The 23,207-nt window shown below is 39.7% G+C and overlaps 1 protein-coding gene across 3 annotated transcripts; it reads left to right on the top strand.

The window, feature by feature from the left end:
- Positions 1-12,231: 12,231 nt before the first annotated feature.
- On the top strand, positions 12,232-22,463 carry LOC110728731 (kinesin-like protein KIN-13A). 3 transcript variants are annotated; one of them, XM_021908378.1, is made up of 14 exons: positions 12,232-12,404; positions 12,512-12,582; positions 12,770-13,029; positions 13,590-13,799; positions 13,972-14,151; positions 17,387-17,488; positions 17,652-17,729; positions 17,831-17,912; positions 18,693-18,855; positions 19,307-19,636; positions 20,029-20,247; positions 20,337-20,919; positions 21,100-21,165; positions 21,847-22,463. In XM_021908378.1, exons 3-14 carry the CDS (start codon positions 12,823-12,825, stop codon positions 22,027-22,029), a joined length of 2,403 nt encoding a protein of 800 aa, XP_021764070.1. In that variant the 5' UTR covers positions 12,232-12,404; positions 12,512-12,582; positions 12,770-12,822; the 3' UTR covers positions 22,030-22,463. The 3 variants fall into 3 exon arrangements, with proteins under 3 accessions (XP_021764070.1, XP_021764069.1, XP_021764071.1); XM_021908377.1 differs by having other exon boundaries at positions 12,512-12,653; XM_021908379.1 differs by lacking the exons at positions 12,232-12,404; positions 12,512-12,582; positions 12,770-13,029 and having other exon boundaries at positions 13,729-13,855.
- The last annotated feature ends 744 nt before the right edge of the window (positions 22,464-23,207 follow it).

The raw sequence follows: 23,207 nt of genomic DNA, 5'->3' as shown, positions 1-23,207 counted from the left end.
CATCTTTCTTCGGCTTGTGTGCCGCTTGTTCTATATCATTATCCGACCAAGGGGTCGGGGTTTATATACAATTTTTAAATTTCAACATTTCCAAGTCGGTCATTTAGCCGACTGTTTATATTAATCATCCGGCTATTTTTCCCGTTTTCTTCAAATTTTGAAGTTTTTGAATTTTTGCTAGGTGTATGTGGCTTGCCTCTTGCTTTCATGAATGCTTTTTATACCGACTGTTCTTGCCCCCGGGCGACTGGCGCCTAGTTTTCAAAGGTGAGTTGATTGACTGGGAATTTTTGATACTTTTGTGTATTTCTAATTCCAAGTCAATCAATCACTATGGTGATTGCCCCAAACCAGGCGGACAGTCGGCCATTGCCTAGGCAAACACCTAGCATAACTCGGCTCTCGGCCTCAATATAGTTCTTAACGAATTTTGGTTTTGTCACTAAGTTTCGTACTTAGTTTATTTTATTGATTGTAAATAGTCCGTCAGCTTGGTGCTTGTATAGAACAGGCGCCAATTTGGACGTTTGTAATCGAGGTAGCTTCCTCGGTGTGTTAACAAAAATAGGAACAATGACCGAAGGCTGTCTGTTTACCAAAAAACAGGCGGTTTCATTCGTACCTTTTAGATTCCAAATGCGGATAGTTGACTATGAACTTTTTAGGTTGATCAATCTCCGTCACTTGTACTTGAGTAATCAAAAGAAATAGTCGGCTGTGGCCGTCTGTTGTGTTTGCAACTTAGAGGAATAGTGGCAGAATACCGTCTGTTTGCCAAAAAACTGGCGGCTTGGTTCGCACCGTTTAGGTCCCATCTCAAGTTTGCCGGAGTGACTATGAGAACCCTTGGGGTTAATCAACATCTGTCACTAATTTGAGTGAGTGGAAAAATCAGGCGGTTTTGGCCGCATGGTACCCCTTTATTCACCAAGTTTTGCTTAGCTATTTACTCAAATTATGCCGACTGTATTGTCCCAAGCAATAACAGGCGGTTTCTGACTTAGATTTTAACTGTCTACCGCGTGTTTACAGTATAGCGGTACGTTTATCTTTGTCTCAGGTCAAACGACTGCGAGGTTTTGTTATGAAACACTCGGCAGGGCCATTTGGTTTTGGTTTATAGAGCAATGTGCCACCCAAATAGGAGATGCTCTCTACGACAAATTCACCCGGATGGATGTCGCTGGACGCCTACTCAAGTTTTGGGACAGACGTATTGGTTTAATTTTTTTAAAAAAATCATTTGGCCATGGGCCTTAGGTTGATCATCCAGCCCGTGGCCTCATTAGATTGTTCAGAAAAGAAGAGATTGCTTAGTCATCTAAGCTTAACGTTTTTACTCAAGTACTTAAAAGAAATAAGGCTGACTGTGTTCTGCACAGGCGGCTTGCCCTACTGAGGAGACTTGCACAATAATTGAAATAAATTGCAAACTTTATTGATATGTTTATAAATGATTTACAAATCTCAGAAGTAGTACTTTTTTAAGTTGTCTACATTCCAAGTTCTGGTTAGCTGCCTGCCGTCTGATGTTTCCAGGCGGTAGGTGTCGCCTCTAACTTCTTCATAGATTTGATAGAGCCATCCTAGTTAGGATGCAGCTTCCCTGCTCGTTGGCCCTACCGACTGCTTCCATCTTTCGTAACACAAAGTCCCCTACTTTTAGGGGCCGCTTCTCCACTCTTTTATTGTAAGCTCTTGTCATTCTCAGACGATAGATCTCATGGCGCAAGGCTGCATTGCCCCTGCGTTCTGGAAGTGAATCTAATGCTAGCCGCATGGCTTCCCTGTTGGCCTGTTCATCATAAAGCATGACTCAAAGAGTCGGCTCATAGTGCTCAATAGGCAGAACAGCCTCTGCCCCATAAACCATGAGAAATGGAGTTTCACCAGTCTCCCCTTTTTTTAGTCGTCCTGATGGCCCACAGAACATGCGGTAGCTCATCAACCCATAGGCCGCCGGCTCTTTCAATTTTCTTTTTGATGCCATTAGAGATTATTTTATTGAATGCTTCAACCTGGCCGTTTGCTTCGGGGCGGCCGACTAATGCAAAACAATGAGAGATCCCTTGGTCTCCCAACCAGTTCTTGAGAGCAGGCGTCTTGAATTAAGGTCCATTGTCAAAAACCATAGACATGGGTACCCCATACGGAGTGATGTCATTTCTCCAAATGAAGGAGATGACATCTTTGGTTTTGATGCCTTTGACTGCCTCCGCTTCTAGCCACTAGGTGAAGTAGTCGACTGCCACCAAAATATATCTCTGTCCGCCTATAGCAGGCGTATAGGGACCTAGAATGTCCATGCCCCATTTGGCGAATGGTACTGGGATATGAATAGCCATCAGATCAGTGGCCGGACGATGGATGAGCTTGCCAAACCTTTGACACTTGTCACATTTTTTAACCATCTCCATGGCGTCTGCTTCTAGGGTAGGCCAGAATTAGCCTTGCCGCCTGGCTCTCTTTGCTAATGTCATGCCGCCTATATGGGAGGCACAAAACCCTAAATGCAAATCTTCGAGGACCTCTCGGCCCTTCTCTAGGGTAACACACTTCAAAAGAGGTTGTAGATAACCCTTCTTGAAAAGTTCCCCTTTGTGAATCTCAATGTTAGACGTGCGCTTTTTCATTAAAATCATCTCTAGGTAAGTATCCGGCAGGGTGTCGTCTGTTAAGTATGCTCGGATGCCATCCATCCAGGTTGAGCTTCGATCAAGGACTCCAATAGGTTCCTCCTCAATGCTCCTTTTTTCCATCACTTCCCAGAAAACAGACCTTGGTGTGTCATAGGAGGCAGATGATTCCAATTTGGAGAGAGCATCCGCCTGGTTATTCTCGAACCTGGGCACTTGACTTAGGTGGAATTCTTCAAGTGTCCCGGCCTCTTCTTTAACCGCCTGTAGATACTTGATCATAGCCGGATGTGTGGCCTCATAGTCACCATGGTATTGGTTAACAATCAATTGTGAATCAGAACAGGCGTCCACCTTCTTTGCCCCAGCCGCCTTGCACATGCGGATGCCGGCTAGTAGGGCTTCATATTCTGCCTCATTGTTTGAGGCTTGGAACTTGAAACGTAGTGCATACTCATACTTGTCTCCCTCAGGAGACTGACATATGACGCATACACCACAGCTGTTCATTGTGGAGCTCCCGTCTACATATACCTTCTAGACTTGGTTAGGATTTTCCGGATCAGCCGGCCTAGTCATTTCAACAATGAAGTCAGCAAGTGCCTGCCCCTTCACTGCTTTCCTTGGTTCAAAAGTAATTTCTAAGCTTTGCATTTCAATCGCCCATTTAATCATTCAGCCGGATGATTCCATGGTTGTGAGTGGCCGCTTGATTGGTTGGTTAGTGTAGACCATGACCGGATGTGCCAAGAAATAAGGCTTCAGCTTCTTAACTGCCATGAAGAGGGCCAAGCCAAACTTTTCAACCATGGGGTACCGTAACTCAGCATTCTTCAGGACATGACTGATGAAATAAACGGGGAGCTGGCAGCCGTCTCTTTCAGCAAGAAGAACGGCACTGAGAGCATGATCAAAGACGGTCAAGTACATGTATAACACTTCCTTTGACAGAGGGCTGACGAGCCTTGGCAAAGAGTGCAAGTGTTCCTTTAACTTTTGAAAGGCCGCCTCTGCGTCCGTCTTCCATTCAAACATAGTCTTCTTCTTGATCGCTTGGAAGAAATAGAGGCACGTGTCACCTGAGCGACTGAGGAATCTCCCCAATGCCGCCAGACAACCTGTTAACTTTTGAACTTCCTTTACAGTGCGGGGCGACTGCATGTCTATGACCACCTGTATTTTTTCTGGATTGGCCTCTATCCCTCTTTGATCAATCAGAAATCCGAGGAACTTCCCAGACTCAACACCAAATACACATTTTTTGGGATTGAGCATGACCTGGTGCCGCCTGAGTGTGGCGAATGTTTCTCGGAGATCTGTAAGATAGTCCGTTTGGAGTTTGGATTTGTCAATCATATCATCAATGTACGCCTCCACAATCCTTCCTATTTGACTAACGAAGACTGTATTAATCATTCTTCGGAAGGTAGCAGGCGCATTCTTCAAACCAAACGGCATCACAGTATAGCAGAATAACCCTTGATCAGTGATGAATGTCGTCTTTTCTTGATCTTTCTTCCACACGGGTATCTGGTGAAAGCCTTAATAGGCGTCCATGAAGCTCATCAAGGCATGGCCGGCTGTAGAGTCGACCAGACTGTAGATCTTTGGGAGAGGATAGCTATCCTTCAAACATGCCTTGTTCAAGTCTGTGTAGTCTACACATATGCGCCAGGTTCCATTTGGCTTTTTTACAAGCACAACATTAGCAACCCAATCAGGGAAGTAGCATTGCCGAATGAAACCAACATCTAACTATTTTTTCACCTCGGCGGCTGTCGCCTGACTTCTTTATTCACCATGGTTCCTCTTTTTTTGCCTTACCGGCTTCTTTTTAGGATCCACAGCAAGTTTGTGGACGGTTAGATTCGGGCTGATGCCTGGCATCTCGTCCACTTCAAAGGCAAAGATGTCTTTAAATTCCTTCAACAAGTGGTGCAAGTCTGCACCGAGTTCAGCAAAAGCAGTCGTCCCGACCTTAACAGTCCGGTCAGGACGAGAGTCATCTAGGACAATGTCCATGTGTTCACCAACCGGCTGGGGACGGAGTTCATCCGGCCTTTGACCGGTCAGTGATTGCTATTGCCTATCTTTTTTCTCGGCCATCATATGGTTGGCCTTTCTCTTCTTGTCGGCTGCTGTTGTAGCAGGTGCGGCTTCCTTGACTTGGTCAAGGTCATTAGTTTCTCCACTGGGGCCGGCTGCGACCACAGTAGGTTTGACATCAGAGAGATATCACTCCCTGGCCATCTTCTGGTCTCCCCGTAGAGAGCCGACTGTTCCGTCATCCCTCTCAAACTTGAAAAGCATAAGAGAAGGGATGATAACAGCCTTGGATTCATTCAGGGTGGGGCGCCCCAAAATCATGTTGTAGGCCGTCAGTTCTTCAACAACTAGGAACCGGACCACCATGTGGCGTCCCTCCCCTTTCTCGCCTAGACGAATGGGTAAGTCTATTCGACCTACCGGATGTACCACACCACCCCCAAATCCCACTAAGGGATGAGAGACCTGGTGCATACTCTCGGGCTTGTACCTGAGCTTGGCCAGGCACTTGTGACTGATGAGATCAGACGAGCTCCCAGTGTCAATGAGGATCCGGCCAACTCTTTGGTTGGCCACTTTGCATTCGATGACAATAGGGTCATCATGCGGTCTCCTGATTTTTCCCTTAACTTCCTTAGTAATTATGACTTCGGGGAAGTAGTCCTTAGATACTTGTCCCTCGTCGACTGAGTTAACATCGAGGCGCCTGACATAGTCTTTATTGCCCCGAATGGTAGGGCCGCCTCTAGCGAATCCGCTTGCTATTGTATAGATCAAAGTTTCATCCGTATCCGAGCTATTAGCAGAGTGGGCTTCTTCTTGGACGACTGTCCAGGGTTAGTCTGCGAGGTAACCTTGGACCTCAAGATATAAGACAGGAATCCTTTATCAGCCAGACGCTCCAACAGCCGCTTGAGGCTATAACATTCGTTGGTGTCGTGGCCAATATCCTCATGGTAGTGGCAGTATTTATTTTTGTTCCGATTTTTGGCGGAACCTTTCATAGGTGTCGGCTTGTCAATAGGGACCCGGTCTATAATCTCCATGAGGATGGAGTACCAGTCCTTATTGAATTCGTACTTTGGGGAATACGTCTTAGCTTCTCTCTTTTTCTTCTAGGACGACTATTCAGAGGATTCAGCCACCCAGACTTGTTTTCTTTTCTTTTCTTCTTTCTTAGCCAGCTGTGATGGCCGACTCTCTTTTTTGTCAAACCTCTTTGAGTCCGACTGCTTACTAATGTTGCATAGCTCGGTTGCCTGTATATAGGCGTCCGCCTCCATTAGTGCCTCTTGGAGGGTAGCCACCCTCTTTCTAACGAGGTCGAACTTGAAGGCCGACCCGTCCTTCAGACCTTTGAAAAAGTCTGTGTAGGCTACCTCATCAGACAGCCCTTGAATCTGAATTTTCATCAGATTGAAGGGCCTGATATATGAGCGCAACCCCTCCTTCTCTCCCTGCTGTATGGATCCCAAGTCAAGACTTGTCTTCTTTGTAGGGATATTCATTGAGAAGTTTGACGCGAACAAGTATGCAAGCGTCTTGAAGTTATTGATGCATCCGGTTGGCAGGTTGCCGAACCAATGCTGGGCGACGCCCTTCAATGTGGTCGGGAAGCATCTACACCAAGTAGCATCATCCAACCCTTGTAGATAAATAAGGTTGGTGTATGCCATTAGATGGTCTTCAGGATCGGTGGTACCATCATAAGTACCTACCAACACATTCTTCACCTTGGCCGGCTGTGCGGCCTCAGTTATTTCATTGGAGAAAGCTGAGGGTTGTTCCCCAAGTCTTAGCAGTCGGAGCTGCCAGTCCAAAGGCTGGACATTATGTGTCGCCTGCACTTCGAAGAGAGTAGGATGCATATAAGGTTGTCCATACGGCATGTATGGCTGTTGAAGCGCATACAGGGCCGCCTGGAACATCTGAGGAATAGAATGGGCGGACAAGCCACTTTTCTGGTCTTCTCGATTTGATCAAGAATACCTCAATGAGGCATTCTGAAGACTGTCATTGAAGTTTGACGTGGAGGCCGACTATGACAGTTGCATATTCTTCTTTTGCTGGATCATCATTCAAGCATCGGAATATGTTTTCTTGGAACCATCCGGCTCTATATGCCAGATGACCTTCCTCTTCCCTGGCTCAGGGAACTGAAGTCCGACCAAATTTAATAAGGGCTTCTGTCCCTCCCTCGATTTAGGGTAAGGAGTGGCCTCTCAGTCTTTGACCGGCTTTTTCCTCCCATAATAAGAGGGCTTCTTGGCCGACTGTACCTTGGTAGGGACAGCCGTCTGTTTATCAATAAGATCCTTTATCTCCCCTTTTAAACTTTTCATGAGGATCATGAGCTTGTTTCTAGTGATGGGGGTGGATCCTTCGGCCGCCTGAGGCTGACCTGTCGGCTGGCCGAATGTTTTACTAGGGCCTGCCTGGTCAGTGTTCCATTCCCTCCTTTCGTTGGGACGGATGCGGCGTGTCCTGAGAGACCCGTTAGGGGCCGTATGGGTGGCGACTTCATAGTTATCATCTGTATCTTAGTCTGAGAAGACCTGGACGTCGGCCATAGGCCGTTTCTCATTAAGAGGTGATACAGGTTCTTATGAAGTCATCTTTGAAGTACTCTCCCCACAGACGGCGCCAAATGTTTCGGGGTTTTTTAATGTCCTTCGTAAGAGTTACAATTCCAAGACTGACTTCTAGACGCCTGTACCCGCAAAACAACGGAGACTCCGGTGGGTGGGAGTTCCGCCTTCAACGATCAAGTTAGAACGTGTATGAGGAGTAAAGTGCGGAAATTAAAAGGTCTCTCTCGGATTCCAAGAGAGAATTTGCAATATGTAATTGCTCAGTTCGAGGTGTCAGGTGTCTGACTTTCTCTAATGGAGAGTTAATGTGAATTAAATATTTCTGGATAGATGTTCCTCAGAGGGAAACATCTCCCTTTTATAAGGTGTTGGAAAACGTGTCCAGTACTAGGTTTTAGTAAACCTAGAGCTGACTGGGCCTTGCCTAGGAATTTGGGTTGTAGGAGACCACCTTCCTAGTTGGCAATTCCGCCTGCCACGTGTTGTGACCGGATTGGTCCACCTTAGACCTCTCATAAGGTGGCACGTGGCGGGCTCTAGATGGTCCACGTGGATGACACGTGGCAGGGCTTCATTGGTCCACGTGGCGGGGAAAAATCCCCTAATCACTAGTCTTTTCTCAAGGATAGCCTTTCTACATAGATTGACCACCTTCCCTCAGACTTACCGTCCCACTTTACCTAGTGCAACTTCCTGAATAAATTAAGGGTCAAGGGAAATTTCTTATGTAGCATAACCCAAACCACATCTACTACCGCCCGAATAATTTGCGGTGTAAGCTGTACAAGACATACATTCCACGCCTTTAGAATCTTGGCAATAAAATGATGGAGAGGAAAACGGAGGCCGAAATCAAAATGCTTGGCATATATTGCAACATGCCCAGTCGGATAATCTAACATAGTTGATTTAAGAGGAGGTAAGGTCAACTCGTAACCTTCGGGGAGCCGTTAAAACCGTTTAGCATGTCGGCAATAATCTTTTTCTAGAGCAAGCTTATGTCAGACGTTGTTTATCTTAGCCTTGGCAACCTTGCTACTAGCTTCACGAACAATGGGCCGGACTGCCAATATTCTACCCCATCCTCCTCAAAGTTATATCCCTCGTCTAAACCCTCTTCTTTGGTTACCTGCTCCATCAAATCTACTATGTCCTCTTGCCCGTCATCATTCAAATCATCCCCTTGGTTTACTTCTTCCTCGCCATCTAACTCTTCTTCATCTCCAAGAGCGGAGTTAACCGCCGAATCATGAACGTCAGATTTAGACCCATCATCACCCTTATCGCCACTGAGGCTCAAGTTAGGGCCCTCAGACTCTGATTCGTCGGAACTCATTACATGTGCCTTACCAGGCCTTCGACTGGCCTCAGCTCTTTCAAGAGGAATATCAGATGCAGCATTTGGCCGATAGCTTGTCCTTTTACTCCTCGACATAGTTGCAGTTCGAATTCCGATAAACCCAACGTTGGAACCGTACTGGTTTAAATCGGAATTAACACCTAAATCTGTAAAGCTGCGTAGGTGGTACCGGACGCTAACAGGCTCGATATCAAGAACTTCGCTGTCGGGGGGCAGATTGGGATTATCGGGCTGTAAGTACCTCTCACAACTGGCAAGAATCTTATAACTATAAAAAGCTTTTTTTTCTTCTTCGACAATTAAAGGCGAAAAAGGGTCGTCAATATTGTTAGAGAGTGACGAAGCAGTACCCTGATCTATCCCAATATCCTTGCTTAGGGATTGCCTTATAAGGCAACGTCTAATGGTACTAAGGGTTGGTTGTTCCTTATCGTTACTATTACCAGACATCTATAGGACTCAACTATCTAAAAATCGCAAAAATCAAACGCATGCAAAATTAAAGTTAGGTTCGTAAATACCTTCATATTTCAGTAAAAAGACAGCAAGAGTGCCGAATTCCAGATCCTCGCAATACTTGTGAACACTTAACGACTGGTATCACTCCGAGATAGAAACACTTTAAAATTCGCCAAAGTATGATTTCAAGAGGTTTATTGGGAAGATGAAAAGAAAAAGGGAAGCGTAAGTTGTTTAAATAGCTTTAAAAAGTGACGGTTGATGTGATGGTTCTGTCAGAAATCTAAGGGTTGGGAAAATTTGTTAACTCAAAATTTTCCTGAGTAGATTAATGATACGTGCCCCTTGACTAGTCAAAGTTCCCGCCAAAAATTCTAATGAAAAGATTAATATTCCTTGAGGGGAAAATCGGCCAAGCATGAGTTAGCTAGTCAAACCCCAGCCTAAAAGTAAAGTAAGCTTATCTGCTATCAGCAAATAAGTTTACTTGGGGGGCAAATCACAGATTTTTTGCCACCAACCTAAATGAAAAGTAGAGCTTATCTACCACCAGCAGACAAGCTCACTTGGGGGGAAAATCGCAGATTTTATGCTCCCAGCCTAAATGAAAAGTAGAGCTTATCTGCCATCAACAGATAAGCTCACTTGGGGGGCAAATTGCAGATTTTTTGCTCCCAGCCTAATGAAAAGTAGAGCTTCTCTGCTATCAGCAAACAAGCTCACCTGGGGGGCAATTCACAGATTTTTTGCTCCCAGCCTAAAAGTAAAGTAGAGCTTATCTGCTATCAGCAAACAAGCTCACCTGGGGGGAAAATCGCATATTTTTTGCCCCCAGCCTAAATGAAAAGTAGAGCTTATCTACTATTAGCAGACAAGCTCACTTGGGGGGCAAATCGCAGATTTTTTGCTCCCAGCCTAAATGAAAAGTAGAGCTTATATGCTATTAGCAAACAAGCTCACTTGGGGGGCAAATTGCAGACTTTTTGCTCCCAGCCTAAAAGAAAAGTAAAGCTTATCTGCAAATCGCAAATTTTTTGCTCCTAGCCTAAAAGTAAAGTAGAGCTTTTTTGCTATCAGTAGGCAAGCTTCCTTTGGGGGCAAATCGCAGATTTTTTGCCTGAGTCTCCTAATACTGAAATGATTGAGTTCACAAAAGAACTCAGTCTCCTAAAGTTGAAAAGATTGAGTTCACAAAAGAACTCAATCTCCAAAAGTTGAAATGATTGAGTTCGTATAAGAGCTCAGTCACCAAAGGTTGAAAAGATAGACCGCTAAAAAGGCCATCAAAGCTTCAACGAAGGAAATAACGACAAGTGAGAACATCAGTTGCACAGACGTCCGCACTTGGGGGGCTAGTTGTATGGGAAGATACCGATAGAAAACATAACAGTGCCGATATCAACCCTTTTGGACAAGATTCGGGTTACAACCATAAATCAAAATGATCATGTCGGTAATTGATCATAACAACATAGGCTGAAGTCACTCTGTGCGTACCACGTGGCGTGAGACAACCGACACTTGGCATGTATGTTATTTGCATGGCATGCAGCCACTTGGCAGATCAATCCTCTATACATAAGCAATTTAATTCCTCATTAAAAGGTAACAGTAAATGCTCGCTCTCTCTTTCTCTTTCTTTCTCTCTCTCTTTCTAATTCTCTCTCAATATCTTCCTTTCTTCTTCTTCTTCTTCTTTTTCTTCTTCTTCTTCTTCTTCTTCTTCTTCTTCTTCTTAAACACCTTTTAACTTTATCATCGGAGTGCTTATCCCATACTCACCCTGAGGTTAGCTAATCTTCACTGTCTGTGTAGGTGCTAGCTGGACGATAGGGTCTTCGCGGATCTTGGATATGGGTTGTCGGGTTATATCCGGAACAAATATGTCCTTAAATGTGTTCAATTTCTGTTTAAATTTCAATAATGTTTCATTATTTGCTCATATTACTCAATTTTTTTCGCGTTTAATTGTTTTCCTTTTACGTGTCATTAATGGCTCATTTTGCTCAATTTTTTTTTTGTGTATTTTTTGTTTTATGTTTGTTCATCTTATGATACAAAGTATTTGTTTGCTCATTTTATGCTTGTTTGTTCATTTTATGTTTGTTTGCTCCTTAATATTTTTGTTTGCTCATTTTATTTTTATCTAAGCATCTTTATGTGTTAATTTATTATTTTACTGTATTTGTTAGATTTGCCCTTTTTATTTTAGTTTGCTGAATCTGCTCAATTTTTTGTTTATTTTCTATTTTATGTTTGCTCATTTTACATATGTTTGTTCATTTTATGATTTTTATGCTTGTTTGTTCATTTATGTTTGTAAATTGTAAAATAAAAAATAATTGTTGAATTAAATCTTCAATTTGAATGAATTTCGCAGAATTGCTGAAATTTTGAGTGTAAATTTTGTAGAAAAAGAGAGAGAACAAACCAAAATCAAAAGTGAAAGGATGGAGAAGTGTTAAGCACGTGTGAGTGACATGTAATTATTGCACAAAATTATGAAAATGACCTTAGGTGTACGAGAAATGTACACCCGAGTATACAGAACAGGTGTTGCCCGAGGCAACGGCTGAGCTACTCGCCCGTTAAGTTATTAATACGGAGTAGTATTTTAAATTTAATAGGCCAACACACATGGTAACATCATTATCATCCTTAAAACAAGCTCACAAACACAGTTGCCACCCGACTTGCAGGTGCGTGCTTCACCAACACGCTTCCCTCTCTATCATTACTTAAAAAAAAGATGTAATATCTTCACATATCCAAGGTCAATTCCGTAATTTAATAAAACATTACATTACCCCCTATATTTCAGTAACGTAAAGATTCAGACACAACTACAAATCCTTTTTTACAAGTATCTTCTTATTACTTAATTATTAAAATTTAATGATGATTTTTTTTACTACCGCCTAAATTATCAGACATTCAAACAATTAAATTACTTCTTTTTCCGAAAGTACCCCCACTATATTTGCTTTACGAGGGTATTTATGTCTCTTCGGACCGTAAAAAATAGCCGTTCATTTTTTATTTTACCTGTAAATTTAAAATACTTTTATTTTCTGTCACGAAAAAGTATAATACGTGAAGCAATGTTCAGAAAGAGGAGAGAGAAATTTTGAAGGTTGCGCATTTCGTGCCCCCCCCCCAATTTTTTTTTTTTTTTCATGTCCCCAATTTTTTCGCATCGAATCCAAATTAGGGTTTTTGCATTTGTTCAATTTTGGTTTTGATCTGTTGGATTGAAATTTGATTTACGTCATTACATTTCTGAGAAAGAATTTTAGATCGTCGCTGAATCTGGTATATGTTTATTTATTTTTTTTTTTTTTTAATTTTATGTTTATATCGATCTTCTTTAATTTTTTTTTATTTTTTCATGATTTGTGACGAATTTTTCCTCATTTTAGGGGTTATTTTTGGATTGAATTTGGAATTTCGAGTGATCATTGCAAAATCAGATTTCGCCGAGAATTATTTGGTAATTTCAGTGGAAATTTCTTGTAGAACCAACTTTGATGTTTTGCTTTGGGTTCGAATTTTCACCGACTTGTGAGTATCACATTATAGTTATTATGTTTGATTAAATTTTGGTGAATAATAATTGTGTATTTAAAGAATGAATGTGATGTTTGATTGATTTGTAACTTTTATTTGTGAATGTGAAGGTTGGATAACTTAGATCTTGAAATTGGCTCCCCAACGCCGGTCACAGCGCCACATGGGTGGCCAGATGCAACAGAGCAATGCCGCAGCGGCGGCAGCTCTGTATGATCACCCCGGTGCTGCCGGTGGGTCCCTTTATAATGGGGGTCCCACTAGTAGCGATGCCGGCGATGCTGTCATGGCTCGCTGGCTCCAATCTGCCGGGTTGCAGCATCTGGCCTCTCCCTTGGCTTCCAACCATGTGCCCAATCTTCTGATGCAGGTATGCTGTTCTTGCATTTATTTTGATGATCACTTTCTGGTTAATTGCTTCTCAAAAATATATTTAATTCAGGGAGATTTGATTTTTTAATTTTTTGAATTGGGCATATTGTTTTCGTGTTTAAAGCTATATAGACTAATTTGGAAAGATAAGTGAATTTTTAAATGGGATGCATTTTTTTCTGTTAGACACTTTATTTGTTCATGGTAATGTGTCTTTGATTTTTCTTTTTTCATCTGAGGAAATAAATGATCAATTATGTACTTGTATATTGTGTGAGTGTTTGTTGGGGGCGGGGATCTTGGATTTTAAAGCTATATAAACATATTATAGAAAGATGAGTGAATTTTAAATGGGATGCTTTGTCTTTGATTTTTTTTTTTTTTTCATGTGATGAAAAAATTGATCAATTATGTACTTGTATATTGTATGGGGGAATGTGGGTTACCGAATAGAAAAAATGATTTATTTAGATAACATATGCTGTTATAGACAGTTTGTGTTGATTGTGGAGTTTTTAGTTTGTTAGCTAATTGTATAGTGCATCAACGGTGTTGCAGGGCTATGGGGCACAATCTACGGAGGAGAAGCAAAGGCTGTTCAAATTGATGAGAAACCTGAATTTCAATGGGGAATCTGGTTCTGAGCCATATACGCCTACAGGCCAGAGTGTTTCTGCGGATGGTTTCTATTCACCTGAGTTTCGTGGGGATTTTGGAGCTGGGCTTTTGGACCTGCATGCTATGGATGATACAGAACTTCTGTCAGAGGTATTTTCCTTGATAGCATGCGATATGGAGTTTGCAAGATGTTAATGTTATTCATGGTGTGTCTGTATTGCTCTTTTATGAGGCTTTGTTGTTTTATGACTTTCTGGTGCTTTTTATTTTATTGACCAATTTTTTTCTTCATTCTCCCTCATTTTTCAAATTATTCCTCCAGCATGTTTTCTCAGAACCCTTTGAGCCCTCACCTTTCTTGCCGGGTTCAGCAGCTTCACTTGATGATGACAGACAGTCTAGGGGACAAGGACAAGCTGATGCAGATGCTCCTGCTGTGTCAACTGCATTTGATAAAGAGACTATTCCAAAAGAAAATAATGTGGCCAAAATAAGAGTTGTTGTAAGTATTATTTGAATTGATCTTGTTAATCTAGTTTCTTGCATCTGCGAGTTCTTATGCTATTGTCATAAAAGTGTGTTTTGAGTTTTTTCCTTTTTTTCTTTTTCTTTTATTGAAGCAAATAAGTGCTCTCATGATTACTTATATATATGACAATATGTTGTCTTGTTTCCTCACTGGATTAGTGTTCCAATAATTTGAATGCGGGTATATTGGCCTTGCAAATGGTAAATTGTTGCCTATGTATCTGAAGTGGCATTGCTAGTAATGGGGGAATTGCGAACGTGCTAAACTAACGTTTTTTATAACCCATACAATTAACAATAACAAAATCGATCAAGCAAACAGCCAAGTAAAACAGATAAAATAGATAGAGCTGGCAAAAACTGACACGATACGACAACACGACACAAACCGAACATGGAAAAAACGGGTTAGTGTCAAGGGTTTTCGACACGTTTAATTAAATGGGTCAACACGACATGGCACGTTTAATTAAACAGGTTGGGTTAGTGTTGAGATTCTCAATATGAAATTAACACGACCCAACCCGCCTAATATAAAAACCCAATAATTTATGGAATTATTGATAAATATATTGAATAAGACCAATATTTTTCAATTCAACACAACAACATGACACGAACCGAACACGAAGAAAGCGGGTTAGTGTTAGGGGTTTTCGACACGATTAATTAATTGGGTCAACACGACACGACACGTTTATTAAATGGGTCGGGTTAGTGTTGACCTTCCCCAACCCGTTTAATTTCCGACAAAAAAACGAACACGACACGACACGACACGTTTGCCGGGTCTAAAAACAGAGATAAATATAACTTATAAAAAATACAAGGAAAGTTTTTTCCATTAGAAATTGGGAATGCAAGTGTTGGGACAAAACCCACCAATACACTATGGAGCAATTCAAATGGATATAGATGACGTATTTTAAGATATCATTCTTATGAAAACTCACTCACACTTAGTAATGTGCTATGAAACCGAATCCAAATCCAAAACCCGATCCTGGATCTCAGAATATGATAACCGAGCTGAAATTTCGGTTTGGGTTGGAATTCTTTTTAAAAAAGATTTCTCCAGGATTGGGGATGTGGATATTTTAGGGTATCTAATATGGATTGAATATAAATTATATGTATTTGATGTTATGTATTAAATCTATTTGTAGCCTAGTGGTTGTAAAATAAGGTAGGTGCATCCAAGGGTAGTGTTTTGCTCATTTGAATTTTTTTGCTCAATTTAGGATTATAAAATAAGCAAAAAACATTAAATGATCAGAAACATCGGTGCAAGGGTGTATATATAAATTCTTTTAATTAAAGCCCCCTGTGACAGATTAGTATAGGCTATAGTTGTGCACTACTACACTCCACAAAATTGTTTTGGTTTTCTCTCTATTGATTGTTTCCCTAAAATTTATGCTGGTATTTCCCCTCACTATTTCATTATTTAACTTTCTTTTCCTTTTCACCATCAACTCATCTAGGCATTTACTCTCAACTTCTTCCTAATAATTGTCTTAATTGATTCCTTTCATTTGCCTGTATAAGAGGGGCTTTAAAAGAGAAAGAAGCTTAAAGAGAGTGATAAGCTTAGAAGATTTAGAATATAACATTTGCAACAAGCCAGTTACGTGTTTGATTGTTTGTAATTGTTCTCATCTTGTTACTGCTAATTGAACCAAAAAGAACCAATACCAAAAATATTGGTTTCAGTTTAGGGTGGACAAAATTGAAACCTGAAAGTAACAGTTATTTGAAATAATTTTCTAAAGGGTAATTGAATCGAATCGAATTTGCACAGTCCTACTCATACTCATAGCCTCATACACTCTAGAAAACCTAGATTTAGATAGCACAAAAGTTGTATTAATATGCATATACCTCGTATATATTGATGACCATAGGTATATATAGCATAGGCATTTAATGAAACATTGACGGATAAGGAGAAAACATGTGGAAAACCTGGCTTTGTGCACACCTGCCTTTGCCTTGTGAGGATGTGCTGCCCTAGTTGCTCTTTGCTCAATGCATGGATACACAAATTCTTCTATTTTCCGTTTTTGTAATTTATTGGCCTTGCTTGGACGAGTATGTGTAGGTAAGAGCAATCGCGCTACCACCCTCTCAAAAGCCCCATGAGGATGACCTATGCTCAAACCCAATCACCACTCTTATGTCTCTATTGATCAATTTTTAAACCATCTGCACGAAACCTAGCAAATAAATACTTGTTTATGGATAAAATAAACCCTTTTGTAAATAGATTTATGGAATCCCAAGCAATGACAAAAGTAAAACTTTTTGAGGAGGCGATGTAGAGGTTTTTGGCTAGAATGGTATGTTTCTTTGTATACAAGAATTTTATACAACTTTTCTTACTTGCATGCAATGGATTACTTGTTAACATGAAGAATAAGTGAGAGGGGCCAGCAGGCAAATTAAATAGGCTGATAAAGTGTAATTTGCTTACATGCAATAGGTCTACTACCAAGAGCAATGTAGAGGTCATTTGCTAGGATGGTATGTTTCTTAATAAGATTGGTATACAAAAATGTAATACAACATGTCTTTGCACCTGTGTCCAAACATTAGACTGTATCTTGTGCTTGAAAGTTGGATTCTTGATAAGCAGGCTACTTAGATTTGTGTCTATATTCGATAAACATGCTCGAGTCTAAGTAACACAACTCATAATATTAGTGCCATAAAGTTGATGAAGAAGATTGACTATTAGTCTGCATGTTTTCCTGTGGTATTCTTATGTAATTGTGCACAAATAGATTGTTGGGTTTAGTAATTATTTTTTTGCACTGTTCTCATGCATGCTATGAAATCTGAATCTAACAACCAACAAATTTACGTCAGCAAGATTTATAGCGTCTCTTGTATATTTTTGTAGACAGACATTGTATGCAGCACAGTTCCTTTATATTAGAAAAGCCAATTATGAATTCATGCTGGGATAGTATCTAATTTTTTATGCTGTTGTAGATGCCTTCAGTAGATAATTATATTGCCCTGTTGTGGGCTGCTGGCTAATGCAGATGCCTTAATTCTCCCTAAGCTTGCTGTTAACAATGATTTATTTGCGCAAATTGATGGCTATAAGCCTGTAACAGTTTATAAGTTGTGTGTAAATGTTATGTTGTCTTTTGTCCATTTCAAGGGATATGTGGGATCTCTAAAGGCTATATTTATGTTATTAGGTGCGCAAAAGGCCTTTGAACAAAAAGGAGCTTACTCGAAAGGAAGATGATGTAGTTACTGTTTACGACAATGCTTTGACTGTTCACGAACCCAAATTGAAGGTATCTATATTTCTGTATGCAGTGACAACTTGAGATTAGCTTCGTATTGGGTGAAGTTGACTGTGGGTTTTAGTGTTTTATTGTTTACTATTTTTGTCATTGATATTATTCTTTTTAATTGTGAAATCACTACTTATTTTATTTTTACTCTTACATATGAAAGGTGGACCTAACAGCATATGTTGAGAAGCATGAATTTTGTTTTGATGCTGTTCTGGATGAGCATGTAACAAATGATGAGGTATTGCATTTTTTGAATTTTAGGTCTTTTGGTTATACTAATGGACATATAGAAGTTCATGTGTATTCTGTTTTGTTATTCCTCATTTCTTTTTCCATCAGGTATATCGTGGTACAGTTGAACCAATCATTCCAACCATATTTCAGCGCACAAAGGCAACATGCTTTGCATATGGTCAAACTGGTATGTAGGGTTTCTCTTCTCTGTTTACTTTTCTGCAATGTGAAATATAGGATTTGTTTAATTAATTATTTATTTATTTATTTATTTATTTTTTTTTTGTGTGCGTGCGTGTGTGTGTGTGTGTGTCAGTTTTCACTCATGCAAGTTTGAATTATAGTATTGTTTTTTATCAACTCTTCAGAGTTTGTGATAAAATAAATTGTTATCTGTTCGTCAAGATCTCCACTTCTGGTACTTTAGTGGGCTGTAGTGGGAGCAACTTCTTAGGGATTTTTTGTTGTGACTTTATTTGCTGGATTAATATACTAGAGGATAGACTTGTAGTTCTAACTTATTGTCAGTTCTCACACTTTCGAGCTTAAGCTTTGAATGGTAGTAACCAGAAATATACATGCTTTTACTAGATATGCCTAGTAGAGGGGTGCTAACATGTGCATACCTTCATCATCTTGGGGAAATGAAATGATCCTTCGAGCGAGTAAGCAAGAACGAGTGAACATTATTGCTGCCTTGCTGGAAGCAGCTGTCCTGTGCTCAGTCTATGGGGTTGCTGATATACAAGGGAAGGTGGGAGCTTTGAGGGGTGAGGGAGGAAACAATTCTTGTTATTGCAATTCAAAGTATTAAATAATTACGTAAAATTTAAAACATTTTTCTCTTCTATGGCAAAACTCTGATGTATGTTCTGGCTTATACTTTGAGAGATGTATAGGTTTTTTGTTTTTTATGTTTTGGATGATCACCTGTGATGTAACAAATCATTCCGTATCTAATTTTCAGGTAGTGGTAAGACATTTACCATGAAACCTTTACCTATCAGAGCTGCTGAAGATCTTCTGAGACTGTTGCACCAGCCTGTTTATCGTAATCAAAGATTCAAATTGTGGCTCAGTTACTTTGAGATTTATGGGGGCAAATTGTTTGACCTCTTATGTGACAGAAAGTATGGTTCATACATGTTAATTCACTTCTTACTCATGTTCCATTTTGGGATAGTTGGATGGGTTACTTTATGTCTGAGTATACCTTGCTATTTGCTTCACTCGTTTACAGACTAGTTGTGGTTTGTGACGTTTGGCTGATATTATGCTCTTTTTGTTTAAATCTTATTTAGAAAACTGCTTTGTGTGCTTTAGTATGATTTTGCTGCAATGCATGTTGGTATGTTTTTCAGCATGTCCTATTTGGAAAAGGCAATGAAAATTATTTTCTTTTTGTCATATCAATTAGTGTACTGTATACTTCTATACTACCTATTAAATCTGTATATTGTCAGATAACATGCAGGGATATATTTGAGAGTTTTTGTGTTGATAATTATACTAGTTGGGATTATTGCATTATTTTTTGAATACTGACAGATGAACCAACTGAATGAGCAATTTTCCCTGTAGGAAACTCTGTATGAGGGAAGATGGACGGCAGCAAGTTTGCATTGTTGGACTGCAGGAGTTTGAAGTTTGTGATGTGCAAATAGTTAAAGAGTATATTGATAGAGGGAGTGGAGCAAGAAGTACTGGTACCACAGGTGCCAATGAAGAATCTTCAAGGTCACATGCTATCCTTCAGCTTGTTGTGAAAAAGCACACTGAAGTAAAGGACACAAGACGAAATAATGAAGTTAATGAAGCCAAGATTGGGAAGGTGGTTGGAAAAATTTCTTTCATTGATTTAGCTGGAAGTGAAAGAGGGGCAGATACAACTGATAATGATCGACAAACAAGGTGCTTTTCCTACAAAATCTCTTTGCTTCCCTCTCTGGTCCCCTGAAGTGGCAACAAAGGACCAAACAATAGTTTTGTTGATAAAAATGAATACAGTGTTGTCCTGCGATGGAGCTCATTTAGCTCCTATTTTAATACTAAGTCTACTACTCATTACTGCTTGTGCAAGTTCACTCCATCTGTATTTTTTTGTCGGCATACCAAAACTTAGGCCATTAAAGACTGGAGAATTTAGAAATTTAGAATGTATAAAACATATTAGACTGATATTCATTGCCTTTAGGGTGGGCACTAGAGGCAGTCGTGTTCTGCTTTTCAAATATTTGTTCTTGTTGCTTATGATGTTTCATCGTATTTGCCTTATTGTCACTTTCTTGGTTGACTTCTTTCAGGATTGAGGGAGCTGAGATTAATAAGAGTCTTTTGGCTCTCAAGGAGTGTATTCGTGCACTTGACAATGACCAACTTCATATTCCATTTCGAGGGAGTAAACTCACTGAGGTTCTTCGTGACTCATTTGTTGGCAACTCAAAGACTGTTATGATTTCTTGCATTTCTCCAAATGCTGGATCATGTGAACATACCCTTAATACTTTAAGATATGCGGATAGGTACTTACGATGTCATTCAGTTTTGTGATTATGTGTTTCTAATGGCATATATCTTAATTACAATTTTCATTGTTGATTTGGATGGACAGGGTAAAAAGTCTCTCGAAAAGTGGGAATGTGAAAAAGGATTCATTGCAGAGTTCACTACCAACTGTAAATAAGGAATCCTCGTCCATGCCAAGTGCACAGGTTTTCACAGACGTTGAGGCTGTTCAGGAGCGTCCAGAGGCTAGAGGAGCTGATGTCAGTAGAAAAGCAATAGAGAAGGAAAACTTTTCCTACAACCCTCCATCTGATTTTCCAAGTTACAGCTACAACGGAAGGAGTGTGAATGGTGCTGCTTCTGGATCAAGTGATGGAGATAAATTTGAGAGGAAAAATACTTATGGTGGTTCTACTAGTCAAAAGACTTACTCATCATCTGCCCAGAATTCTGCTGATATGGAAGAAAACATTCAGAAGGCATCCCCTCCTCGCAGAAAAATCTCAAGTAGGGATGACAGGACCGAAAAACTTGGGACCTGGCTTAAGAAAGATGGGGTTGTGCCTGATCCGTCAACCATAACTCACAGATCTCATAATATGAGCGCTGCAAATGCAAACAATGTTTCATCGAGGCATAGTGAACCTGAAACTGTTGCGAATGATGGAAATATTGATGCGATACTAGAGGTTGGTTTTCCACGATTTTGATCAGTATCCCTTTATCACTATTTACAGCTTTGGTTTGATCTCAAATTGCAATCTTTTTCCTATTTTGACATGAGCTGAAACTCTCTTTCTTGCTTGCTGTATTTTATCCTGCATTTCTTTCTCAAGTGTTTATTTCAATCTGTTTCAATTTTTTGGTAGGAGGAAGAAGCACTAATTGCTGCGCATCGAAAGGAGATAGAAGATACAATGGAGATTGTCCGTGAAGTATGTATCTTTACAGCTGTTAAGCTTTTAGTAAAGAGCTTTTTTTTTTTTTTTTTTTTTTTTTTTTTTTTTTTTTTTTTTAAAGTATTAATGTTATCAGTTGTTTTTTACTATGTAAATTTTGTTTGATGGGGAAATTAATTTTATGGATTACAAAATTGTTACTCGTAAGCATGTCCTTTTACAAAAGACGACAAAAAGAGAATGCTAAAAAAAAACAATCAACTTGTTTGTACATCTTACCTTAGATGGTGTTGCAAATAGACAGCTAATATTTGCCAGCGTTACACTGTGTGATTGTGTGTTCACTATTATAGGGAGGGCATTTATAGTTGATGGGAGGTGTTGATGGGTATGTATAGCCTAAAGGCCTAATGCTAGGGTGATTAATCCTTTGTTGCTTCCACTTTATATTTAGCCTAAAGTTTAGGGTATATCTAGCATATAAACAATTTGCTTGTGAATTTGAGTGTCATGTCATCCAGAACATAGTTTTAAATCTAAGAGATAAATTCTGTTTCTATTCTGTTGCAACATCCTTAAAATTAATACATTGAAGTTTAAAAAGTTGAAGTACATATTGAAGTTTGAAATAAAGGAAGTAGCTCTTAATGAATAAGCTAATAGGATTAACTTCTACAATGTGCAATTAACTGCAGAAATTTCTTTTATATGCTACAGGAAATGAAGCTGTTGGCAGAAGTTGAGCAACCAGGGAGTCGAATTGACAATTATGTCGCACAACTGAGTTTTGTTCTCTCACGGAAGGCTGCAGGTCTAGTTAGCCTGCAGGCTCGGCTTGCCAGATTTCAGCACCGGCTTAAAGAGCAGGAAATTCTTAGCCGGAAGAGGGTTCCACATTAACCATGTTTCTCTTGTCAACGCACCTCACTTTGAACACTCAAAAAGAGTTATTTCATGTTGACATGGTACCCTACTTTGTTGCACTGGTGTAGTCAAGAAGCTGCGATGTTACATCTCACAAGTGTGTGTCATGTCCAAGCTTCTGCCCAAGAGAACTTTGTGGAAAAATTTGTGTTTTTTGTGAAAGATATTCATGTAGTCAATTGTATTATTTTAGTGAAGTCTGATATGATGATACAGACGGGCTGTGGTCTGGCTGAAGAAGGGTGATAGGGGGAGATGATTACACAACACTCGTGTTTTAGTTTGAGAAGTGGAAGAAATGCTTTTATTGTTCTGTTATTTAATTCATTGAATTCCAAAATCTCTTGTAATTTGCATATAACCACAATGATAGGAAATAAAATTGGAGAACCATAACTAGAGCTGATAAATGTTATTCCAGTTCTTAAATTCGCTTGGTTGCACCAGGAGGCTAAGTTTTGCATGCTGCGACAGCAAATGGTTTTGTTTTTGTTGCAAGAACATGCAAGGGGCTTCAATAATCATATACTTGGGTGTGCAAGCCAAAACATCCTACTTTTGTTCAGTCTCCTTGAAATTGCAGTTCTTAACTTTGTAACCACATTAGAGTGGAGATGCAGCAAAAACTCTTCAATTAATTATTTTGGGTACTTTTCTTGCCTATATTTGAAGAAATGGAGAAAGGAAGGAAATTAAATTGGCTATAACTGATTGCCGTTTGCAACGCTATAAAAACTAACACGAGTATAATTTTTTTTCTTTTATAAAAAAGGAAAACATACAAAATAATTAAAAGAAATCTTTTAATGAATATTTAATTTACGTAGTGTTTTATTATTATTTAAAAAAGAGAAAATACAAGTTTAACACCTTGATAAACAACTCATGTTTATCATAGTGGCAAATTTGTAAATAAGTAACAAAAAAAAACACTGTTCAAGGAAGAATCGCTAATAGTGTTAGCGGTTTTATCATGAACAATGGTTATTTTTTTTTTTTTGCACTATTCGTGGTAGAACCGCTGATGGTGTTAGCGGTTTTTCCATGAAACAATGTTTTTTTCATTTAATAACAAATTTGTCATTTGATAGTTACTCATGTTTATCAAAGTGATAAACTGGGTAAGCATCTTTAAAAAATAAATGAAGCTATTG

This window comes from Chenopodium quinoa, unplaced genomic scaffold, assembly GCF_001683475.1.
Source record: "Chenopodium quinoa cultivar QQ74 unplaced genomic scaffold, ASM168347v1, whole genome shotgun sequence".
NCBI lineage: Eukaryota > Viridiplantae > Streptophyta > Magnoliopsida > Caryophyllales > Amaranthaceae > Chenopodium > Chenopodium quinoa.
Note: the sequence above shows the minus strand (reverse complement) of the source record. Positions and strands in the feature narration are given on the sequence as shown.